Genomic DNA, 25,560 nt, shown 5'->3' with positions numbered 1-25,560 from the left:
TCAAACTTCTTTTGGTGTGCTGAAAGGTGACAGATTTTGAATAGCCCGTATCTTATCGGGATCGACTTCAATTCCTCTTTTACTAACCACAAAGCCTAACAACTTCTCTGACTTTACCTCAAAGACATACTTGGCTGGGTTTAATTTGAGCTGAAATTTTTTTAACCTCTCAAATAACTTTCTGAGGTTAGTGACACGATCTTCATCCTTACAAGACTTTGCAATCATATCATCTACATACACCTCGATCTCTTTGTGCATCATATCATGAAAGAGTGTTACCATGGCCCTTTAATATGTTGTCCCAGCATTCTTTAACCCAAAAGGTATGACTTTATAGTAGAAGGTTCCCTACATGGTCACAAAAATAGTCTTTTCCATATCATTTGCAGCCATTTTTATCTGATTATACCCTAAAAAACTATCCATAAAGGAGAAAATCTAATGTTTAGCCATGTTGTCTACCAGTGTATTGACATGAGGCAAAGAAAAGTTATCATTTGGGCTAGCCTTATTCAAGTCCCGACAGTCTACACACATTCATATTTTTTTATCTTTCTTAGGAACTGGGACTACATTTGGTTACCCATTCTGGATATTTGGCCACTTGTAGAAAACCTGCATCAAATTGTTTCTTCACCTCCTCTTTAATCTTTAGTAGCATTTTGGGCTTCATCCGTCTCAGTTTTTGCTGAACTGGCTTACATTCTAGTTTTAAGGGCAATCTATAATCCACTATCTCTGTGCTTAGCCCTGTCATATCCTGATAAGGCCAAGCAAATATATCTATAAATTTTTGAAGTAGGTCTGCCAATCGTTGCCTATTTCTTGATGAAAGTGAAGTGCCCATTCTGACCTCTTTTTTATTCTCTTTATTTTCTAGATTCACTAAGTCCACTACCTCCTGATGAGGCTCAATTGGCTTATTCTCTTGTTCAATCATCCTCATTAGGTCCGGAGGCATAACATATTCTTCAAAACTTTTTTCATTGTCAAGTTCATCAGTGTTAATTGAATTCTCAAAGCTAACCTCTTGATTGTTATCATGATTTTCATGTTCATTTAAAGACCTGCAATTGAATGAAATGGGATATGTTGGCAAAATATGCTTGAAAAGATGGAAATAATGAAGACACAAAAAGAAGTGAATGAAAATGCATCCTTCCTAATTTTTATTAAAAATAATAAATGATGAATGGCTCAAACAAAAAGATCACCCCAATGCCTTGGGCAATAGCTATTGAGATGTTACAATTACATTGCATCAAAATCAAAAGTCGAAGGCATCTCGATGGACTCTAATTATTAAGTTCAAAATCTAGTAGACAAAGGTGAACCCACTCCTCTTGATTAACCTTCACTTCATCTTCAACAACATTAATGGCTAACTGGGTAAAATCATCTTCCACACTTTTTCTTATATCTGGGTACATGAATCCTCTAGGTCTGAAGGTTTCATATAAGTGTGGGATAAACATCAGTCTTGCTGTCTTTCTTGACGGCCTTCTTTTAACTTTTCACTCTGTCATCTCATAGCCTAGGCCCATCATGTCGCTATTGTCTATTATTGTTGGAGGTTCTTTAATTCTTTGCAAGTTTTTACCTAACCCAAGTCCTGGATACCAGCCCTTGTTGATGACTTGGCTCATCACTATTTTTGAAAAAGGCTGATTTTGAAATCCTTCACCTACGAAATTGAACAATTCAAAAGATCAATAGGAGCATTCCAATGCTTCTTCGGTAGCTTCTACGTATTGAGTGTTCAATGGTTGGGTCACCAGCATGTCTTCCTCCCTAACTACTACTATCAATTGATCTTTTACATTAAACTTGATCTTCTAGTATAAAATAGAAGGCACAGCTCCTACCATGTGAATTCATGGTCTTCCTAATAGATAGCTGTAGGATGGAGAGATATCCATCACTTAAAATTTTATATTGAAGGTGCATGGCCCAATTTGTAAAAGTATTTCAATATCCTCAAAGACTTTTTTTTTGGTCTCATCAAAGGCTCTCACAATCATCTGACTATCCTTCATATGAGAATAATCAATAAGTAGCCTTGCTAAAGTTGACATAGGTATGACGTTGATAGCAGAGCCATTATCAATAAGGACCTTAGCTATAATATAGCTCTTGCACTTGACTGTGATATATAGAGCCTTAGCATTTCTTTTTTCCTCTAAAAGAATCTCATCATCGTTGAATGAAATATGATTTGACATGACTAAATTTCCAGCCAGGTGGTTCACATATTCAACAGATACATTATGTGCCACATATGCTTGATTCAACACTTTCAGTAGGGCATTTCGGTGTAGCTCTGAGTTCAGCAACAGTGATAATAATGAGATTTGAGCTGGCATTTTGTTCAACTGTTCCACAACTGAATACTCACTATATTTTACTAACTTCAGGAATTGACAAACCTCTCTTTCTGATACTGGCTTCGGTTGATCTTTTTCAGGTTCTATCTCAGGATTATTTCGTCTTTCTCTTTCTTTAGCTTTCTTTCTTCTAGCCTTCTTTAACATTTTTAGAGTGTAACATCTCCCACTTCGAGTAATGCCTCCTATACCAGTTATATTGAAAGTATCAGTTTTGGAGACCTCTTCTTTCTGCCCCTGAACTACAGTGTCACAACCATATTTTTAGGGTATAACTTTATCATCTTTGTATGAAAAAAGAGTCGGGACTTTAAAAGTTACTGGCCTGAGGAGGAGTTTATCTATGACTGACTTTGGTTTGTTCCCACACTGAATTGTCACTGGTTTCAAAAACAGCTTTACAGGCCTATCAGTCATGTATACTTCAGCATTCTTCAAGTCTTCTCTTTTTTCATAAATCTCCATTTAATGTGAATCCAATAATTTTTACACCTCTTGATGAAAATGCTCACAGGTCTCAATGGAATGGCCCATTGCCCCACTATGATACTTACAACTGGTGTCAGCTATATATGCTCCATGATAGCTGTGTGGACTTACCAGTTGTATCATGTCTGCTCTTCGTAAAATATCGAATAGTTGGCCAAGAGGTGTCTTAATATCTGCCACTTTTTTCTTCACATGGCGCTCATGTTATTCACTTATAGCATTCACATTATGATCCGACAAAGGATTGCCACTAACATTCGGTGCAGTCATCCCTCCAGTATCAAAACAAATCATCCCATCCTTGATCAACTATTGCACTTTGTATTTCAGGGTAGTGTAATTTTTGGTAGAGTGACCAGTAATCTCATAATGGTAGTCACAGTGGGCGGTGGGATCATACCACTTGGTGTAAGATGGCTTGAGGGGTTCGAATTTACTTGAAGCAATCAAATGACTGTTGTAGAGCTCCTTATATAATTTTGTATAAGTCATTAGAATTGAATCAAAAATGGGTTTCTCACGAATGGTTCGTTACTCCCGCGAGCCACCAATGGGGTTAGTTGGGCGATTTTGGGGTCTTGGTGTAGGTTGAATGTTAGGACTGTACATGGTATTTTGGGGTCTATGAGGCGTTTGATATGTTTGAGGGTATGGTGGTTGTGTAAATGGTTGGTATGGGTGAAAGGAAGTGTTATTTACAACGGGGTGATATGACAAATATTTTAGTGGTGGATAAGGTGAATAACCTCTAAGTTGCTGTCTATCAAAGCTCACAGCCTGAGCTTTAATTTCTTTTTTCTTCGAGACTCTTTTGCTAGATGCTTCATTTCCTTCTAGCTTGCCATTCTTGATGGCACTCTCAATGATTTCTCTCGAGATTACTATATCAGTAAAATTTTTTATTGCATTCCCTATCATCTTTTTATAATATGGAGGTTTTAGAGTGCTAACAAATAGCACTGTAGTTTTTTTCTCAATCAGAAGAGGTTGTACTTGAGAAGCAATATCCCTTCATCTTTGGGCATACTTTTTAAAAGACTCGTTTGCCTTTTTCTCTAGATTCTGTAAAGACAAACGATCAGGAGCCAAATCAATAATATGTCGATATTGACTGATAAAGTCATGTGCCATATCGCTCCAAGAACGAATGTGAGTTCTATCTAGCTGAACATACCATCTGGCCGCAGAGCCAGTAAGACTATCTTGGAAAACATGCATCAAGAGTTTTTCATCATGTGCATGAGCTGCCATCTTCCTGCAATACATGGTGATGTGGGTTTTGGGGCACTTTGTACCGTCATATTTTTCAAATTTCGGTACTTTAAACTTATGGAGAATAACCACATTAGAAACTAGGCAGAGCCCAGTAGCATCAACTGACCCATAAAAGCTAAATCTTTCCACAGCCCGTAGCCTTTGCTCTAGCATGCTAATCTTGGAGCTTTCCTGAACTTTCACTCTTATCTTTTCTTTTTCTTTCTTTTTTAAATCATCTAGATCAGAAATTGGTTCTGTTACCTTTTTAGTGAAGACAAGATTTACATAGCTGTTATACTACCCTGGGTTGAAAGTTGATGGCATTCCAGGATATGTCGAATATACGAAGTGTTGTGGTGGGACCTCTTGAGCAGACTGAGCTTGAAGTGGGCCAAAATCTGGAGGATACAAAGGGTCAACCATATCTTGTAATGGGGGAACTTGCTGGCTTGTACTTTTTTCAACTCCTTTTCATTTATTCATGTTATTAAGAGCCTCCAGAATCTTGCTTAGCTCACTTTCAATCTTTTCTTGTGCTTTTTCTATCTTTTCAAATCTATGAGAATTTTTTTACTCTATTTCCTTGCTCTGGATCTTGTGTTGTGTCGATGGACAGGATTTTCGCTAGATGGAGCTATCCTGGAACCTTGAGTACCATATCTTAGAATTAGTAAATTTACATGATCATCACATGGTTACTTTGTTAAGTGTAATGAATGAGAATGCAATGAATGAAAAATACATGTATGCAGAGAATATTTTCCTTAAAACGGTATTCAACTAAAAAATTTCATTTATTCTAAAAAAACTTTGATCTACATTGAGTTTATCATCTTAGAATTATAGCCATAAAATTATTTGATCTGTTCATACTGGGCCTTGGCTTCTTCTATGAAGTTCAACAGACGTTGTTCATGTTCTCCTATTGGGGTCACCATTTGTCTCACTGCCTCTGCCTCTTCCACCATCTCTCTTGCCTTACATACCCCTTTATAGATTTGGGTTGTTAAGTGCTCAATGTATTTCTGCCTTCCTAAGTTTTCTCTTTTACCACACCAGACTTGGTATGATAATTTTCTATGTTCTCTAACCAATGCAGCGATGTGGTCTCCTTGTTCATCCAACTTTTGACTTAGCCTGCTCAAATAACTATTTAGCATGTTAATTTTTACCTGTGTTTCGGTACTTTCTTCTTCCAATTCGACATACTCTTGCTTCAATCTTGTATTTTCCTCAGTCAGCTTAACAATGGTTATCTTTTTGGCTCTTTCTCTCACACATAGCCTTTTATGCTCCTGATGTAACGTTGCTAGATCTTTAGTATCTGTATCACGTTCTCTAGCAATCTTGTGAACTTTAACTTTATAACTTTCGACTCTACCTTTTCACTGGGCTTTTTCTTCTTGAAGCTTCTGAATCTCTTTCTTTAACTTGATCTTCTCAAACTTAAATTTTTTTGTTGCCAACTCTAACTCTGATGGTGTCTCTTCAAGTTTTTCTTCTGTTGGTGGTTGAGAGATTTCATAAGTGAATACCATTTCTTGTCTTCTCTTTGTTCTCCAAACCAAGTAACCTGGGGTGACTTTTTCAGTGAATGATCCAAGACTCACTCTTTGGGGATTTTTCCATGCTTTAATCATCTCATTCATCATTTGAAATGCTTTAGGCTCACTGTAAGAGAAATCTAATTGATGAAGCCCATAAGTCATAGGAATAAACTGTTCTCCCCTCAATTGCCTTCTCACTAGGAGTGGTGCATAATTCGTTCTCCTCATAAACCCAGAAGCGAAACCACTGTACTATCCCCACATTGGTATAACATAGGCTCACGATTCATCTATAGGGCCAACCATCTCACCCTGATGCTTTCTAATTTTTGTAAGAAAGTTATCCATTCTTGTTTAGACTTTCGCTTTGACCACCCACTTTCACAGAATTCCTTGATCGAAAAATGATTACGGATATAAAGCTTTGAGAAAGCACCATTTCCTTGTTCAAAATAGCTTTTCATCCACAAGTACAATAACTATATGCATCCTATAAAGTGCCCTCCATTCCGACGATAATAACTCAAAGATCTGATAGTCTCTGCTAATATTACCGTTGAAGGATTACAGCCATTGATCACACTTTCGAAGAAATCAACCACCGTTATCTCAATATGTCCCAAAATCTTTGGAAAGATTACCAGTCCGTATATAGCCAAGGTAAATATATCTAACCCTCGTTCTTTATTCGCATGTTACATCAGAAACTCATGAAAGAACTTCTAAGGTAGGCAAACCTGTTCTTGTTTCTTCTTTGTATGATAATCCATAACTTTCTTATCTATCCCTATGAGTTGAGCCAGACTTTTACGAAATCCTGACTTATGTTTTTTGACATATATCTTGTCAAAAGTCTTGAGATGCAAACCTAATAAGACTGAATATTCTTCGATGGTGGGAGTCATATCAGCTTCATTAAAGATGAAACACCTGTATGCAGGATCTCAGAATTATGTTACAGCTCTGATTAGTTGATCATCAACAACCACTGCTAGAAGGTGTGCTATATGCCTATGTTTCTGGTAAAACTGCTCTTGTCTTGACGGACTTATCTTTTTCCAGATATCAACTAAATCCTTTAAATTGTTCTGTTTGAGGAGGATAGATATTTTTTGAAATAGAGTAGAATCATACCCAATTGGCAGGTAATCTCTCATCTTCAGTTGAGTCTTTTCTGACTGGGCCCTTACTTCATTGGGTGTCCCACAGGGTGCTAATACTGATGAAGAACAAACTAATCGTTCATTGGCGTCCATGAAAAAATTTGTTGAAGATCGTTTTTTCAAGCAAATGTTCTTTATGCAACTTTATGATATGTGTATGAACCAATGCAAAAGAATAAGAAAACGGTTAGTATACCCAGAAAAAGAATAAATAACTAAGTAAATTTAAACATCACATAAAGTAAAAGGGATGAATCCTATGCTTTTGGTCAATTCTAAAAGGGAAGGGTGATGGCTCTATCTATAGGTTAGGCACTCTTAAGGTTTATTATATGCGGTTTTAGAGTCAAAATCTAAAGGTCCTCAAATTGTTCCTTACATCCTTGTCCATCACAGACTAGTAAGCACCATAATCCTCACCCATTACAGGCTACAAGCGGAAAAGGTTCAATTTGAGTGGGAGTATTTCGCTAGCCACTGCGGAGGCATTAGACCTCACGAAAGCAATAGGTACTTTATTTCCTCCTAGAGGGACGGAGCTGGGGTGTAGAGCTCATGTTATGCACATACATATGAATGACATAATTAATAAGGTAAATAAACATGAATGAATAATAACACATATATACAAACATATTCAATTTTATTAGGCTTTTGGATAACACATATTATTTGCTGGCCTGACTTTTAAAGTCCCCAGTAGAGTCGCCAAGCTGTCATAACGTTTAGATCCGGAGATCTATCGCTAGACATTGACTTTAGGAAGTCGCCACCAATCTTTTTTATCTAGGTACGATTGGCCACATAAGGAATCTATCCTTTCAGAGAACACCTAAGTTCAAGGGTCCCTAAAAGAATATGTTCAAGTCTTCTAACCAGAACAGGGTTCGGGAGTTCGGTTACGTGTGAGGAAGGTTATAGCACCCTCACGACGCCCGTCAAAAGATGGTACCAGCTTAAATTTATGTTATCCAATGAGCCTTAAAATTTTACCGAGTAATTAATTATTAAAAATTATTCTCAATTGACTCTAATACCTTTAACAAAAAATTTTAATCTTATCACTATAAGAATTAACCTTACATTCATTACAATAATTAACCTTATATTAATTATAATTTTTAATTTAATCAAAATTAATCTCACTACTCACTCAAATGAATATAAGATTTATTATTCTTCTCCTTCCTCGCATAAAAGGCATGGGTCTAGCTGTAGATCAGAGAAGCAGACTGCATCCAATCTATGCTCCCATTATATATGGGCCATAGAGCAAAGCAAGCATGAGAGAGAAGCTCCATCATCAAAGAAGGTTGGGTCCGGGTCCAGGTCCAGCTCTAGCCTGTTGAATTGCCAACAAAAAGTTTAGATTTTTTTCAAGCTCGTACTTGTATCATCTCTCATTCCCAACGAAGGGCAACCTTGACAAATTAGACTATAGTTCCATTGTAAAGATTCCAGTAAATCCGGCTCTATGGATGACTTTATGAGTATCTATCTGTAACTTTTTTTTTTTTTTGCAGACAAGATAAAAAGGAGAAACACGAAATCGAGGTGACTATAATTTCTAGTTATATAAATGACTATAGTCGACCTAATGAGAAGTTAAAAAAGATCCCCATTGAAACACGTTATTATTATTATAAACAAAATCCACACTTACTACTTGAATAATTTTTACATATTCAAGTGCCAGTAATAATTATATATTTAAGCTTTGGAATGGACCCAATCCGACCTATTTGAATATTAGATCAAGTTTCAACCGAACCCCTTTCGCTTTAAGGCAAAAACTTCCAATCACAAAATTAAGATTTTGTTATTTTATAATTCTATTTGCATTTGTCACACTAAAAGTAGCAATTTGTCCTTACAGTTCCAGGAAAATGTATTCTAACAACTCATACTATACATGCCAATGTGCTTGCCCTCGGCTCTCTTTGACCGTTAATTAAGCATATGACATCCTAACTGATCCTAAGTCATTTATCAGCAGCCATAATTAAATTATTAATTTCATTGGATTTTGCCGGCCTCAGCAGGCTAGCCGGCCTCCATTACCACGCTCCCCTTCACATGATTCTCACTTATATATATAATTAAGCAAATTAAACCATTGGAATCTTATTCACTTCACAAAGTTATCTCTTTGTCAAAGTAACCTCCACCGGCTTGCAAGTATGAGGCAAGCAGGGACGTATTCGGGCATACTGTCGGGTGGAATATCTGGGAGAACAGGGCCTCATTTGTTGCCCTTGGCAAGGATCAAGAAGATCATGAAGAAGTCTGGCGACGATGTTAAGATGATATCTGGGGAGGCTCCGATTGTTTTCTCCAAGGCTTGCGAGCTGTTCATCGAGGAGCTTACGCAAAGATCTTGGATGGTCACAATGCGAGGCAAGAGGAGAACGCTTAACAAAGAGGATGTTACCTCAGCTGTTATAGCTACTGATATATTTGATTTTCTTGTCAACTTGGTATCTGACACTGGAAACTCTGTGGAAGCTGCTCCTTTGGAAATGGATATTTCCAAATCATCATAGGCCTCTCTCTCCTTCTCCCTCTCCCCGTTAATGCCTGTACAAATTTGTAAGAAGTCCCCAAATAAATCTAAATATTCTTAGCATGATATTATCGCATATAGGTTAAGCTTTGAATTTTTTGTGGTTTTATATTTAAGAATTGAGAAAAAATTTTCTATCTATTATTAATTGATTTTAAGTTAAATTTTTAATATGATATTAAAATACATGTTATATTATGTTATTTTTATCTATTACTTACATCTATTACCTCTTATAGGATTATTACATAATAATTTATGTCTTCGTTTATTGAAAATTATCAAAATGATTGATATTATTCAAATTTATTAAATCTTAAGTTTATTGTGGTCTTACATTTAAATTGAATTTTTTTTACCTATTGTCAATTTTAAATAAAAAAAAGGGGAGAATATACAATTTTAACTTACTCATAACATTTTTTGGTATTCTTTAAAGATTATAATTTGAAGAATCCAAAGATTAACTTGCAGTTTCTCCTCTTTTCAAAGATGGATACCTCCTAAAATTAGGTTGAAAAATGATATATAATTAGCATACCTAATTTCCAATTATGAAAATTTTATTAATTATGTATTGTATCACTTATAATTAATAATAATTTCTTTTCTATATAAAAGGTTTTAAAATATTAACCTATTACCATCTCGTTCGTATGACTAAAATCTCACTTATCTCATATTGTATTTTTCAAAAACTACGTGCATATATGCCTAACTGTTTAAGTATTGATTAGAAATTTTGTCTTTCTCTCTCTACTTACGTACTGCATGATTTAAGAGGAGGTTAAGTTCCTTTAAATGCATATTTCAATCGTTTTCAGCATGCACAACACGTCTCTCCTGTCGCACATTCAAATAAGTTTAAGGAGGTATTTACTTTAGGAGAATTTAAGATTTATTTTTGATATCTACGGATATGATTTTTAAAATAATTTTAAATTTTCAATAGTATTACAAAAAATGTCAAAATTAGAATCTTAATTTTTCTTTTAAGCATTTAATTTTGAATTTTTATTATATTTTAAAATACAAATTATACTACTTGAATAGCAAGTATTAAATATCATAATTCGTATAATCATGTTATATAAAATATTATATTTATATCGTATTTTACACGAAAATCACATATCACAGTTTATACTAATATAAAAATATAAAATATAATTTTTTAATTTTATTGAATTTATTTATGATTTTTTTAAAAATTTAAATCATGTTATCTCTGTATTTTTTATTCATATAATTTTTATATTTAAAATTTTAAATTATGTTATTTTTATATTCTTTATTCATATCATTTTTATATTATGTTACCATATCAAATTATCATATCTAACACGTACTAGCCACCATCATTGATGAAACAGAATTTCATGATTTTGAAATTTCATGTCCAAAATCTTGGTATTCTGAAATTTAAAATTTAATTAAATGGGTTGAAACATGAAGGCTTTAAGATAGCCTTTTAGGGCCTGAGAACTAAAAAGGTAGTTTGGGCTGAGGCAAGAATGTGTCCATAAGATAAAAGTCAATAAGTTTCAAACGAACCGTACTTTTTCCTCTACGTCGACACTGATGAGCCCATCCCACCCCTCTTTTTCAACCCTAGTCCCAATATAGATTCAACAAATGGGCCCAAATCAACAAACACAACCACGACAACCAGCCCAGGCAGCTAATAATGAATGAAAAACAGATTCTATGATACCTATCTTCACAATCTATAAATAGTTCGCATACTGCTTGTACATGCATTTTACAAGTTTTTTTTATCATTAATTTGATAGTAATAATCTTCCAAACCCAACTAAGCGAACTGAAATCTTGATTGTGACCTAGCTGCTAATGCAAGCTGCACGCCCTAGCTAGACAATGTAGCTCACACTGTCAAATCAATCAAAGAGGAAAGAAGCAGACTTTCGAAATTCAACCAAATCCGAAGTTCAAATAATTCAAATCTAAATACATGTGTATACGACTTTTTTTGTTTTTTAAACAAAAGGCAGAACTGCAGCCTTTAATAAAAAAAAAAAAAAAAGAGAGAAAAGCAGAAGGAACTGATTAACAAATAGGAAGAACTAAATTGGTATCGACATATATTTATGATATGTAATAACATACACTAAAAAAGGACGTTAATTCTAATTAAACACATTCGAGACAACTTCAGTTTACTTTCATCTTTTGGCCATCAAATTAGGCTGACAAGCAACTGAAAACTACATGTTCACTAATCCCACCAGGGACCAAGAACTCAGTGCTGTCTAGTTGTCGAAATGGCGGTGGCAGCTGGGACTTTTTCATCTCCTTATCCATTTTCTTGCTTCCCTCCGGCGCCATACTTTGCCTCTTTCCAGCAATGGCAGCTGCTTTTTTCTCAATTCTTCTCCTTATAACATACTCTTCGGGAATAAACACATCCATTTGATTTGTTCCCGAATAGTATGATTTTTCCTAAAAATAAGGTGACAGAAACTTTGGAGAACGCAAAGTGTAATGAATTTTAACACACGGAAAATGCTGTGAGACCTGAAATATATTTATAGGAGAAGAGATTGGGGGATACCATGGGCGTTGGTCCCATGTTTTTGTTTAAACAAGCTGCCTTTTTTCAGGTTCTGAGGCTTCCAAGGCGCAATGGTTTTCAAAAAGTTGTTGACTCTAAGCAGCTTCGTGTAACGCTCGGGAAAAAGAGTGAAAGACAAGATCACAAGGGCATGTGTGGGGACCGTCGGACAAGTGTCAAACTGAAAGTATATGATGTACTTGTCCCTGTTGCCTGTTTTCGTTTCTGTTTCTTTGACAAAAAATGATTTTTAAATGTGTGATTAGCATTAGACATTGGCACAGGTTAATTTGAGACTTTAGCTTGGCCCTACTTGTCTGGTCTCCACAGTCAAACATCTAAGTCTTTGAGGTTCATAGCACATGCATTTTCTTCTTCTTTTGGTTTCTTCTACATATGATTCAAGAATGCAATTAAGAACAATAAATTAAATAAGTTAATAGTGAAATGAATTTGAACACGACGAGGATCTGATTCTGATACATTACTCCATGAGTCAAAAGCCTTCCGTGGTCGGTTTATTTGATTTCTTTTGGATAATATAATTTATAAAGGTTCACCAAATTCAAGGCGAGTAATATTCGGATAATGTAAAAAGTAGAAAGGATTAATCAGATTAATCAAACGGGTTTTAATTAATTTAGATAGCTAATTAAAATTTTAATAGTGTTCAAGCTTTAAACAACGAGTCATATCTTTGCCGTGGGCTGCTTCTTGAGACATTTGTTGGACAGTAATTATTCTTGCAAGAATGCAAGACAGGGAAATCATTTTTTTTCCCCAATAAAAATGATTTCTTTAACCATCAGTCATGCACATAGAAATTTGGATTCCTATGGATTGTCACCCCAAAATTAAGATGGAAGAAAAACCCATTTCAGATGGATGCTTCAATATGGTGAGAAAATTCACCAACTCTTTCTTCGTTACATGTGAGACCAAGGTCCAACGATTACCGTGTCATGATTGTGGTCCGTGCAGTAGGGCTTCAATAATAATGTGACAACTCCAATTGAGAGGCAATGTTCATAACTAATTTGCACGTTCACTTGTTTTGAGTTAATGTTCCTGTTTCATATTTATAAATAATTAATGAAATTAAAAGATTTTAGGGAAAAAGAGTTCAAGATTTCTCAAATTTTTTTTTGGGAATATTCATAATGGATTAACATTTGAAAACTTTGGTGCAACAATCCCATATACCAACCTTGGAGAGTTATGCAAATGGGGACAGACAGGAAGTTGACGACTGGTCGGCTGGAAGCAAATCGACATCTGTAAAATGTTCATCAGATCCATTTTTGCAATTTGCTACAACATTTTTTTACGTTGGTCGGACGGCATTTGTTACAATATGGGGAATACTATATTTTCTACAGCAATACAAGAACTATCAATGGGCATTTCAGGGTAGCAAGAAATACTTAAATCACATTATTTGACGATATTATAATAAACAATCACTTGTATTAATCAACTGTTGTTTTTACATAAGTACTTAGATAGCCAGTATTGTACATTTGCTCCTTTAATAATGTACGTATACGATCGAGATGGTCACAATCTCGTGGCTTAGGATCTTCTCCTTTTTTCCTCCACAATTAGTCTTTCCAGGAAAATATTATGGCATTTCACCATCAATGATGAACCTAGCTGTCCCTTGTATCGTTGGCCTAAATAATTTATCTTTCAATGTACTGTCCTTCTTCAGTAGCTGTAGTTCTTACCTACATCGTGATCGTGAAGGAAACAAACATATATATCCGTAAGAACTTAAAGAAGTTTTATGGCGGCAGACCATCACAAATTCATAATTACCTACCAATTACGTACCAGGTTTTAGGTTCTTTCTCGAAATAACACGAACCCATTTCCATTTCAATCAAACATCACTTCCAAAGCTGAAAATGAGAACAAATTGAACAATTCAATCTTGATTAGGAATCTGTATAATAACACAGTTTGACTCAGTTTTTTTTGCTTCTTGTTTCGGTTTGTGATTACACAAAAGCTACAAATATTTTCTCTTCTAAACTGTCGTGTGATGATATTTTTTCTTTAAGAAAGCTACCTGTACAAAATTTTATATAAAGTAAGAATGCAAAACCAATCACTTTTTCTGTCAGAACTTAACTTCTATTTATACCAACCACAACCACCAAGTAATTTCCAGCAGACATTTCCAAAGGGTTTCTCTTTCTTTATTTTCTGTATCTTTGCTAATTTTGCTGTTGCTTAAAATCTGTCTACAGTTTTAGTGTTTTACCAGAAGAGGGAAATTTATGTTTTGAGTGTTCTTTTTGGTGGAGTATCTGTGGCTAAGTTAAAGGAATACGTTATGGGAGAGGAGGAAGCCAGCAAAATGGAAGCCTCTGTACCCAAGGAGCTGCAGCAGCCTGTTAAGGAAGAGATGGATGCAGCAAAGAGTGATGTAGTTAAAGAGAAGAGTCTGATCCCGGTTCCTGAACGTATGCTTTCTCTCAGAGTTTACAAAGACTGATTCTTTGTTTGTTTTTATCCCATTACACTCTTCATTTTTTTATCCTAAGTACTATTGTGATTTTGTGATGTTTTTATCAACTTTATTTCATTGAAATTTGCTTATTTTGTGTGATTTTTGCATTAGGGATCTCATGGCAACCTGAAAATATCTTGGGTTGATTTTGTTTTTAGAGCTCTGATCAATTTTGGGCCTTCATTTTACACTGAAACTGTAATTATGCATATATTTTTTACAAGATATTATCAGGCTGTCTGCATGCGGTCAAAAGTTATTTTGAAAAGGAAAAGGGTATGCTAAAGATTCGTTTTGGTTTTCATATTTCTATTTTTTACATCTGCTTTTACTCTTACAAAAAGCAAGAGAAAGAGATCCTACTTATTGCCCTTTGATATTATATGCAGGGTAATATTCAAGTTAGGATGCTTTTCTTCAGTTTTTCTGTGGGCCTTCTGTCATTAGAACTTCATTTTGGTTTTATCAGTGCTTATGCTACCTACATACATAAACTAGTGGCTAAATGGATTTGCTCTTCTGCTGAAGAGATGTTAGCCTGATTTGTATTTCCTTGTGTTCTTTCTTTCTGTGCCAAGTTTTTGCATTCTCAGACAAACTTGTTCACAAACATGCCATAGCTTCCATGTCCTTGCAAATTACTTGCAGCTAATAATATGTTTCATTTCCTGAAACAGAATCCATAATGTTTATTGAAATGTCAGTTGGTCTAATTAGTCCGGTTAATTGGAATGGGAAATTTTCAGCCATTCAGTTTAATAGGCTGCCCTATGATATGACATTATCTGACCTCTAAATGTTGAAAATGGCAGAAGTTGTAGCAGCACCAGCTATAGGGAAAGGTCCAAACGACAGAGGTATATGGCTATATGCTCATTTATTTGAAACCATCTGTCCTTTGGAAATGGTACATTTATTTGCAAAATAATTGACTTATCAGATCATTATTTCAGATTCTGTGCTTGCACGGGTTGAGACAGAAAAAAGACTAGCTTTGATTAAAGCATGGGAGGAAAATGAAAAGGCAAAAGTAGAAAACAAGTAAGAGGCCATTTTTAAACTTGTACAGCTCCTTGTTTTTCAGTCTCTGCCATCCTGCGAAATAGCCAAAAGTACTAAAAAAAAAGTCATCATATCTTTGGTATATAAATGCTGAAAAAACTCTGATAGAGTTATGATTTATGCAGCATAAGTTCTTAGCCATGGCCAATTCACATTAACCCCTAAGCATAGAGAAGAAAGAGTTTTCTGGACTGAGATTTATTTTATTTGATTTCATAATGATTTCAATACCCATTTATGTTATGAGTCCTCATACTTGATTTAAGCAACTTATAATGCTGAAAATGTTAAATCAGGGCACATAAGAAGATATCTGCTATTGGATCATGGGAGAATGCCAAGAAAGCCGGTGTAGAAGCGCAGCTAAAGAAATATGAGGTAAAATTCTGTACTAGATCAGTCCCTAGTTTACGAATTAACGGTACAATATTGAACTCTTAAGCACAAATAGCTTGTATTAAAACAAGTTCTAGAGATTATGGGTACTGTGTTTAACGAAGGTCTTATTTTGATAGGAAAAACTGGAAAAGAAGAAGGCTGAGTATGGTGAGAAAATGAAAAACAAAGTGGCTGAAATCCAGGAGGAAGCAGAAGAAAAAAGAGCAGTGATAGAGGCCAAGAGAGGAGAATATTTTCTCAAGATAGAGGAGACAGCAGAGATATTTCGTGCAACTGGATATACACCGAAGAAATTTCTTGGATGCTTCGGCAGTTAACATCCTTACTGATATTCAAAGGAGAGAAAATTGTTTTTTTTCCCCCTTTTTCCTTTTTCCCTCTCCCCCAGTTGGTTTGTAATTGTAAGTGGGGCATTCTAATCTAATACTCGTGTACATCAATTTATCTGTGTGTAGATATATATATATGAGAGATACTTAATCCTATTTTCATAAATCTAGTTGTAATTTCTAGTGGGACATTCTTCTTTATATATATATATATATATATATATATATATTCATATGTCACCATGTATAAAAGAGTGGATTATCTGTGATCAGGTTGTAAACTGTACTTTCAGATCTCTATCATCCTTGAAAAACTTGGTCTGCAGGAAACCTTGCATCTATGCCCTTCCACGGAGCATGACCCTATTCTTAGAGCACGGAATTTTATATATGCCAACGAGTTAGGGGTGGACCTTTGATTGCGTATCCTTAATAAGCGTTGATTCATATCCTCCACTTGTTTTTCCATTACATTTTTGACCCTGAAATGTGCCTTATAACATTCGCTGAAGCAAGGTGAAAGACGATAGACAATTTTCCGAGTTCGTTTTCTATCCCAATCTTCTGAGATAGAGATCAGAACTCTTGTTGTCTTTCCTTCAAACATTTTCTCTAGAAAACCCTTTCTTTTGTTCTTGCAACTGCTCTGTTGTATTTGCTTTTGAAATTATAATACAAGAGGAAAATGGCATTCAGTGGGACAACAGAGAAATGCAAGGCCTGTGATAAGACTGTTCATTTTATTGATTTATTATCAGCTGATGGGGTTTCTTATCATAAGACCTGCTTCAAATGCAGCCATTGCAATGGACTTCTGGTGGTATGTCTATGTTGATTGTTGTTTTCCTATGCAAGAATTTTGAAATTTCATAAATTAATTGCTGATCATAAGGCAGTCAAAACTTGATGAACTTTCTGCTTTCATGAAATTGAGATTGGATGAATAAAAAAAAGGTTAACCAGCGACATCTATGATAATATATGTGGGGGAAAGTGTCTTTTTCTTCTTCTTCTTTGAATTATAGAGCATTGAAACTTGATCAATCCAATGTCTTGGTCGCAATACTTTTTTTTTACAGATGAGCAGCTATTGCTCAATGGAAGGAGTCCTATATTGCAAGCCTCACTTCGAGCAACTCTTCAAGGAGACTGGCAGTTATACAAAGAAATTTCAAGGTGAGATCCCTTTCCTTTCCAAACCAGTTCTCTCCACCTGTTCGGGCATTAGTTCGTTGTTTCAATTTTCATTTTAGCTAACAATTATTATTATTTTTTTGCTTATTTGATGGTTTTTCAGCTGGGAATTCCGACAAGCCAAATGGATTGGTACTCAAATTCTCTCCCACCATTGCATTAAACTTTATTTTATTTGCAATGTAGATGCCCAAAGATTATTTTGATACAATTAATGTTCATTTTATTTAACTCGCAGGCAAGGGCTCCTAGTAGACTTGCATCCTTCTTCTCTGGCACACAAGATAAATGTGGAGTCTGTAACAAAACCGCATACCCGTTAGAGAAGGTCTGATATTAGATTCTTGATCTGTCTGTTTCTCATTTTGAGTCTAGTTAATCTTATTTACCACAAACAGAAAAAGAAAGGGTGGTCTCCAGTATCACTCATTTGAGTGGGTGGTACCTTTTATTGATTGAATGAACCCAATATAGACTGTGTATGTTAATAAGCTAACAAAATTCAGGATGAATAAAACTGATCATTTTGAGTTAAAACAATACCAGGTGACTGTGGAGGGAGAAATCTACCATAAATCCTGCTTCAAGTGTTCTCGTGGTGGTTGCTTCCTTACACCATCGTCATATGCTGCATTGGATGGCATCATCTACTGCAAGCACCACTTTGCTCAGTTGTTCAAGGAGAAGGGCAGCTACAGTTATCTTACCAAGGCGGCTTCTCTGAAGAAAAATTCAACAGGAGCTTTACTCGAAGGAATATCTGATGCTGAATCCGAATCAGAATCAAAGCCAGAAGATGAGCCAAAACCAGAAGCAGAAGCAGAGGCGGAAGAAAAATCTAATAAACCTTTTGCACAGGACCAGCAATAGAATACTCGCTGAACCTTCAGGGGACATAGGGCTTTATCCGAACTGGGTATTGACCTTGTTCTGTTTTCGCTCTAGTCTCATGAGGAAAGTTCCTGTGGCTCCAGGGTCTCCCAGTTCTTGGATTTGCTAGCAAATTCAAGTTGTTGGTTCAAATTAATGTCATTCTAATTGATATGATTTTGGTTTACATTTCATGGAAAATCATCCTTGTATGCAGACAAATTTTGACTGTAATGTGACCTAGGGGGGGTTTGTGTAAATGGGCAATCCTTTCAGAGTTCATACTTTCACCGTTGCATCGCCTTTGCAATGAGAGGAATCACTTTTTAATTGCTTGAAATGTTCGTTCAAATCCCTACTTTCTCCCCTATTAATACTATAATTTGACTCTATAAAATATTTATCGTTTTATAATTGCAGAAATAAAAAAACACGGGAAAAGAAGACAGATTCCAAATTGCTTGAGCCCGAATTGAGCCCAATTTAGGGCCCTGCCTAATACAATTTAGACCATTTATGTAGTTAAATATTTTTTTTAACATATAAAATATTAAATTATTAAATTATAATTTATATTAAAATATTTAATATAAAAATATTTTATTTTTAAATTTTATTTAATTTTATTTAATTTTAAAATCGCATCTTTTGATATTTTTTCCATCATCAATCCTTTTTCTCTAATAAGTCTACCCTGAATCGAATTCAACATTAGGTTTTGGATTGGGACATTGGATTAAGGCCCGAAAATTAAATTGGAATTTCACTGTAAAAATTAACGTGGCCTCTACATGACACGTGTCAGAAATTTGCTTTCGCTAAAACAGAAAGGAAAACACTAGCAGATTGATTCACGTGGAGGAATATAGCGGTTGTTAAATTAAACTGCCACGTTGGCGTTACCTGATGGATAGATAATGTAGCTTATCTTCTTCACTTCCCCATTCCCAAGAGGCCGCTGTATCACCACCAAAGCTCAATTTTCAGTCTCAGGCTTCAAAATTCAACAGTTTTACAATGCTTCTCAACGCCGTCTGATCAGTTTGCTTTTACTTTCGCTTTATAAATGGACGGTCTAGCTTGCTTCACCGCTACCACAGCAACTGCTTATTCCTTCTCTGTCAACAAGTTTTTGCTGTTTCCTTCCGTATCAGTATCAAGAGTACGAGTGAGAAGAAGGGCGAAAAGGGTTTCTGCGCAGAAAGAAGAGCCAAAGCTTGACGAATGGGACCAAATGGAGGTCAAGTTTGGCCGCTTGCTTGGTGAAGACCCCAAACTCACCCATGCCAAGGCACGCTTTTTCTCACTCTTTTTTATTTTTATATTTTTATGCTCAATTTAGAGAAAATTTTTGTTTTTTTTAAGTACCTATTTTCTAATTGTTAAAAAAGATTGCTTCTTTACAGCTTTTTTTTTTTTTTTTTATGTTATTGCGTTTTGGTTTTTTAGATAATGGGTAGAAAGGCAAATCCCGAAGCATCTTATATTGAAATTGAGAAAGCATTTTATAAGAACAAGGGTAAAATAGTGGAAGTAGAGGAGGTTCCTTTTGATGTTGAAAAGAAATCACCCACCACATCTTTTGATGGTTTAAATTTAGTTCGTCCTGTTCCGAAGAAGGGAGTCAAGTTTAAAGCTGATGATAAGCCGGCTGTATCTAAGATTAGGAGTCCAACTCTGTCAGATGAGAAGGCTATTGATAGTCCAAAAGAGAGGAGGCTTCCAAATGTTATCTTGAGAAAGCCAACTGTGGTTAATGAAGATGATGTGGAAGATAGGCCGTCCAGGTTTAGGATGAAATCAAATTTGTCCCTCAAAATGAGGAATGAAACGGCAAAGGAACATTATAGTGATATGACTTTGTTGAGAAAGCCTGAATTGATGAGTGTTGATAGTGTTGATACAAGCCTTAATAAAAAACAAGTTATTGATGATAGTGTTGGGCCAAAGAAAGAGAAAGAAGTGGTGGATAGAAGTGGTGATTTTACGCTATTAAAAAAGCCTGAACTGGTAAGTGTGAACATAAAGATTGGAGAAGAAGAAGAGCAATTTGAAGATTTAGAAGTTGAGGGAGAAAGGTTGGAAGCAAAGCTGGAAGCTAACATGCTGGCTAATACAACAGAGAGTTGTATTGAAGAATCATTAGAAGCAGGGCATAGCTCAATCCCTAAGAAACCTGAGATAGAGGATGCCTCCATAATTGGTAATGCACCATGTTATATCATGAAGTTCCTTTTAAGTTAGTTTATGTTTGATTGTGTTGAGTGTCACCGTGGTGGGGTTTATTAACAACCTGAGTCCTCTTTCTCTTTTAAAGCGCTTATAAGTTACCATCTTTTACCTTATCTAAGAAGTTTAGAAACCCTTCAATCTGAAATATTGAAATTTATATTTTTCTGGGCTTTTCAAGGAATGCAGCCAGTTGAGCTAAGTAATGGGGTGTCTACTGTGGAATCTGGCTTTAATCTCTCTATGGAAGCTGCACTACAAGGGAGGCCAAAAAGGTGTCAAATTCATTCTTCAAATTAGGACATTTCTTCTTCAATTGTTAAAGTTGTGATTAACAAATTGCTCTCTTATAGATTAGAACAATCTGTGAAAGAAACATCAAACTCCAATAGAGCAGAAACTGGTCCCATCGGTCCTGAAGATTATGGTGGTCTGCCTTCTGTATCACCTCAGGAGGTCAGCTTACTGGACCTTTTTGTCCTCAAGTAATTAGTGGACATTTTTAAAGTATCACTTTCTAATGTGTGATCATTTTTGGTATCTCATACAATTGTAGGATAGTGATTGGACCAGGGTAGAAGATCTGTGTAAGACTGGAAGAAGGGCAGAAGTGGAGTTAATAAGCTCTAGCACGAGAGGTTTTGTTGTAAGTGAACCTTTTCCTTTTGTCATGTCTATTTGCAAACATGTACTTCTTTGTAACTTTTGACTTTATTGCATCAATTTTATAGGTATCTTTTGGTTCTTTGATTGGATTTTTGCCTTACCGCAACCTAGCTGTTAATTGGAAGTTCTTAGCTTTTGAATCATGGTTGAGACAGAAGGGCTTAGACCCATCTGTTTATAAGCAGAATTTAGGAGTCATTGGAAGTGCTGGTATGATGAGCAAGAACTCTTCTCTGGATCCAAACTCAGAGTCAGAAAATAACCAACATTTTGAGGGAAATCTTTCACCAGATATGAAATTGGAAGATTTGTTGAGTATTTATGATCGAGAGAAGCTTAAATTCTTGTCCTTATTTGTTGGTCAGGTTTGAAGAAATTGATTTTTTTAAATTGTCTTTTTTATTTGCATTTTGTATATTGATATGTTTAGTTTTTGCAGACAGTCAAAGTGAATGTGGTAATGGCTGACAGAAAGTTTAGAAAACTTATAGTTTCTCTGAGGCCAAAAGAAAAGGAAGAGTTAGTAGAGAAAAAGAGAAATGTTATGGTGAGTAGCTACATTGTGTTTTAATTTTCCTTTGTTTTTCTTGCTCATCTTCAGTGTTTATACTTACTTTTTGTGTATTTCAAATGTTCTCACTCTTTGCAGCAATAACAACTATTCAAGGAAATTATATTTAATGTCTAACATTTTTCTTTTCGTATAAATGAGAAATTGAAAAAATATTTCCAAATGAAAAACATGACTGTGCTTAATTTGACAAGATAAAAACTCTTCAAGCACTTATGCCATTTCTTGTTGCAGGCCAAACTTCGTGTAGGGGATGTTGTAAAATGCTGCATCAAGAAAATCACTTATTTTGGTATATTTGTGGAGGTAAATGATCTCTCAGCCACAGGTTTCTCAGCAATGTTACAATATCTGTGCAATTACTATAATAGATGCTCTTTCAGAAAGTGAAGTTTCTGGAAGCAATTATAGCCTGGAACAGTGTCATGCGGATTTTTGCTCCTTTGCTTTGTTTTTAATTTTTTATGAACTTAAGCCTACTTGGCATGGAGCCACAACACCCATGTCTGTGCTACACTAGATCCTTTAATATATTTTTTCACTCAAATTGTGATCTAATCTTGCTAATATAGGTTGAAGGTGTACCTGCTCTGATTCACCAAACTGAAGTATCATGGGATGCCACCTTGGATCCTGCATCATATTTCAAAACCGGTCAGGTATTTGAGTTTACTGGCAGATTAAAACAATAGCAAATTGAGTCTCCTATCTTCTAAGTAAGGAATGCATGGCAAAGAAAGACCTGGTAGGGTTAGAAGCTGTTGACATTCACAGATTTTTTTTTTTTGGTGTGTGGGTGCTCGTATCTGTTATTTCATCCTGGTGCTTTGCTTGTGTCTGAACTCCATAAAGCTATTTCTTGTAGGCCATGCTCTTATCTACCTACCCTCTCTATGCCTGGAATTGAATTTTCAGATGATTTTCATGATTTCAGATAGTCGAGGCAAAAGTTCACCAATTGGATTTTACACTTGAGCGTATATTTTTATCATTGAAGGAGATAACGGTAATCAACAAGCTACTAGGTCTTTTAATTTTATAATTTCCTAAGTTGTTTTAGGCCTTTTTTTATTATATTGTGATCCTTTTTATTCTATTGTCCCATGACAGCCAGATCCACTGATTGAGGCCTTGGAGTCTGTGGTTGGTGATCATGATAACTTAGATGGAAGATTACAAGAAGCACAAGCAGACGCTGAGGTTTTTGTTTATACCCTGTGACAGTAGATTCTTATCTTCTATGTTATCCTTTTTGTCCTAGTATTAGTTATTACATGCTTGCAATGGCTAATCCTCAGACACTGATATTAAATATTGACAGTGGCCTGATGTAGAATCACTTATCAAAGAATTGCAACAGATTGAAGGTGTTCAATTAGTTTCAAAGGGCCGGTTTTTCTTGAGTCCTGGTTTAGCTCCAACATTCCAGGTATGGCTGCTTTTGTATGAACTAAATGCAGTAGGCTAAAGTTGGTGAGGATTAAATATAATAATTTGCATCAAATGTATCTGCTCATATTTTGCCTCTGGTTTGAGAGATCTTATTGATTTCTGGATTATCAGTTTTGCTTAGTAGACATTTGTTTGAATGCTATTTCTTTAATGTATGTCCATATTTGTTGAAACTTGAGAAAAGAATGAGCTCATGTACCTGCTAATATCCATTCTGCACATTCAATAATACCACAACCAATCCAATAATAATGTGTTGTTTTCTTGTTCCATGTTTGCCTTGATATTTTGGATAGTAAATTCAAAAATGGCTTTATTTTTATTCTTTCTCCTCACTTGACAAATTACAAAACCACCATTACCCTTAAATCTTCTTCTCAAGAGCCAGATTGGATTTTTAGCTGCCAAAAGCTTTTAATCTTTCAATGCCAGAATTTATTACCAACTTTTTAAAAGAAGGCTTTGTTGATTCAAACCTTTGGATCAGTTGAGCCCTCGAATTGCTGACGAGGATAAATGAATTTTCACTTAATGGTTGTAATCTCTGTTGAAAAGCTGTGTAATGTAGAGCAGGTATGAAAAACATAATGGAGAGAGAATTATGAGTAACAGCTCAGTCAGCATTATGAGCTAACTGAAGCTGAAAATAATATAGGTATGTATAGAGTACCTAGTATTTGGTAAAGAATCAAGCCTATAAGCCTATATAGTAATCTAAAATACCCTAAATGGCTAAATCTACATAATTACAACTGAACCCTAAAAAATACAAAATTACTGAATAATTCCTAAATAATTCTACAATCCTTTAATCAGCATCAGCTGCCCTTCATAACTGTTCCATCATTTAGTTGCCAAAAGTTTTGCTATCTTTCAATTCTAGGCTTCATTATCAACTTCATAATAGAAGCCTCAATGTTCAAACCCTGGCATTTGTTGAGATTGTGGATGCGGAACCATGCAATTGAAATCACTTGAAACTTTTTCTATTCAAGAAATTGGTCAGTCTCTTTTTTCAGACTCAATTGTGAATTATCTGCTTCCAATCTATCTTTTTTTCAGGTCTATATGGCATCCACGTTTGAGAATCAATATAAGTTACTTGCTCGATCTGGAAACAAAGTGCAAGAGGTAAAGTTTTTCATGGTCTCCAAGCTTTGGCTACTATCCACTGTAACTCTCAATTGGGGGATTTAATCTTTCCAATTGAAAACTTCCCTCTTATGAATATATATATATATATATATATATATATATATATCATTTAAAATTTTCAAACCACTGTTTAGTTGTTTGGTTTTATATCAGTTTGACTCTTGAACGTTAATGATTTTGCACCTTGTGCATTGTTAGGTCTAAATTTCCCAACACCTGTAAAGTGTGATGTTTCTAGTCGAGATTATAGATCTGTCATACTGGCATTTTTTACAAGGCAGTTAGACAAGGATAAGCCAAAACCCTAAATCCAAAAATGCAATTCTAATGTACATAAACTTTTGAGGACCTTCTGTGAAAATTCTTTCTGTTTCCTATTTCACCAAATATCTTGGTTCTTAATACAACCTTTTTTTAAATAAATTCAACCTTATTATTCTATCCAAAATGCTGTAAACAGTGGAGATATGGATGACAAATCTTCTGTTTTGGCAGGTCATTGTTCAAGCATCATTGGATAAGGAAGAAATGAAATCTACAATTCTATCATGCACAAATAGAGTGGTATAGGGTTCTTGCTTTCTGGTTTACCCGAGTCTTATTCATCCTATTGGTATCCGACTCTAACTAATTTGGAACCCCAACTTTGATCTCCAAAAGGCACTTTCGGCAGGAGGATAAGAGAGAGAACAGAAAGCGAGGGGAGCCGGGGTGGAGGATTGCTTGAATTTTCTTGTTCATCCCTTAAAATGGCAAGTATCATTATCGGCACATTCTTTCGTGCTGCAACAGAAAACATAAGCAATGTATCTTCTTTTCAAAAAATTTATGTTCTTTACATCAGAGTTCAACTTACATAAACATTGGATTAATGTCCGATAGAATAGCACTGTAAACAGCTACCTGTAATGTTATGTAATTTTATGGCTTTTGGGATGGCAATGTTTCCTGGTTTAGTTTCTTTAATTTTTGTTCATAAACAATTTTCCAGTAAGTTCTTATCTTCACATTATTGAGATCCTTGAGTTTTTGAAATGGGATAAATGGCAAAGTGACGAAGCTTTCGAGTCATAGCTGGATTGTCCTTACTGGCAATAAAGTCAGCAGGGACAAATTTTCCCTTTGAGTCTACGTTTCAGC

At 35.2% G+C, this 25,560-nt stretch overlaps 4 protein-coding genes across 6 annotated transcripts; all 4 read left to right on the top strand.

Moving 5' to 3' along the window:
- Window positions 1–8,994: 8,994 nt before the first annotated feature.
- Window positions 8,995–9,386, top strand: LOC111290079 (nuclear transcription factor Y subunit C-1-like). The gene has a single exon (XM_022881475.2). The coding sequence runs from the start codon at window positions 9,024–9,026 to the stop codon at window positions 9,384–9,386; it is 363 nt and encodes a 120-aa protein (XP_022737210.2). The 5' UTR covers window positions 8,995–9,023.
- Window positions 9,387–13,792: 4,406 nt separating this feature from the next.
- On the top strand, window positions 13,793–16,271 carry LOC111290825 (remorin 1.4-like). Its single transcript, XM_022882310.2, has 6 exons — window positions 13,793–14,140; window positions 14,231–14,446; window positions 15,306–15,350; window positions 15,447–15,534; window positions 15,852–15,933; window positions 16,071–16,271. Exons 1-6 carry the CDS (start codon window positions 14,077–14,079, stop codon window positions 16,269–16,271), a joined length of 696 nt encoding a protein of 231 aa, XP_022738045.2. The 5' UTR covers window positions 13,793–14,076.
- Window positions 16,272–16,968: 697 nt separating this feature from the next.
- LOC111290383 (LIM domain-containing protein WLIM2b-like) lies at window positions 16,969–18,499 on the top strand. The gene is made up of 5 exons (XM_022881671.2): window positions 16,969–17,103; window positions 17,363–17,459; window positions 17,581–17,609; window positions 17,716–17,805; window positions 18,024–18,499. Exons 1-5 carry the CDS (start codon window positions 16,969–16,971, stop codon window positions 18,345–18,347), a joined length of 675 nt encoding a protein of 224 aa, XP_022737406.1. The 3' UTR covers window positions 18,348–18,499.
- A 791-nt stretch (window positions 18,500–19,290) lies between these two features.
- On the top strand, window positions 19,291–25,362 carry LOC111290845 (uncharacterized). 3 transcript variants are annotated; one of them, XM_022882339.2, is made up of 15 exons: window positions 19,291–19,638; window positions 19,797–20,550; window positions 20,758–20,851; window positions 20,930–21,032; window positions 21,133–21,222; window positions 21,308–21,607; window positions 21,682–21,789; window positions 22,048–22,119; window positions 22,386–22,472; window positions 22,748–22,819; window positions 22,924–23,013; window positions 23,135–23,242; window positions 24,328–24,396; window positions 24,916–24,984; window positions 25,081–25,362. In XM_022882339.2, the coding sequence occupies exons 1-15, from the start codon at window positions 19,414–19,416 to the stop codon at window positions 25,099–25,101; spliced, it is 2,262 nt and encodes a 753-aa protein (XP_022738074.1). In that variant the 5' UTR covers window positions 19,291–19,413; the 3' UTR covers window positions 25,102–25,362. The 3 variants fall into 3 exon arrangements, with proteins under 3 accessions (XP_022738074.1, XP_089623891.1, XP_089623892.1); XM_089767765.1 differs by having other exon boundaries at window positions 24,916–25,127; XM_089767766.1 differs by lacking the exons at window positions 22,924–23,013; window positions 23,135–23,242; window positions 24,328–24,396; window positions 24,916–24,984; window positions 25,081–25,362 and having other exon boundaries at window positions 22,679–22,818.
- Window positions 25,363–25,560: the final 198 nt, after the last annotated feature.

The sequence above is a fragment of the Durio zibethinus genome, chromosome 11 (genome assembly GCF_047325235.1).
Source record: "Durio zibethinus cultivar Kanyao isolate XHJ-2024 chromosome 11, ASM4732523v1, whole genome shotgun sequence".
Classification (NCBI taxonomy): domain Eukaryota; kingdom Viridiplantae; phylum Streptophyta; class Magnoliopsida; order Malvales; family Malvaceae; genus Durio; species Durio zibethinus.
Note: the sequence above shows the minus strand (reverse complement) of the source record. Positions and strands in the feature narration are given on the sequence as shown.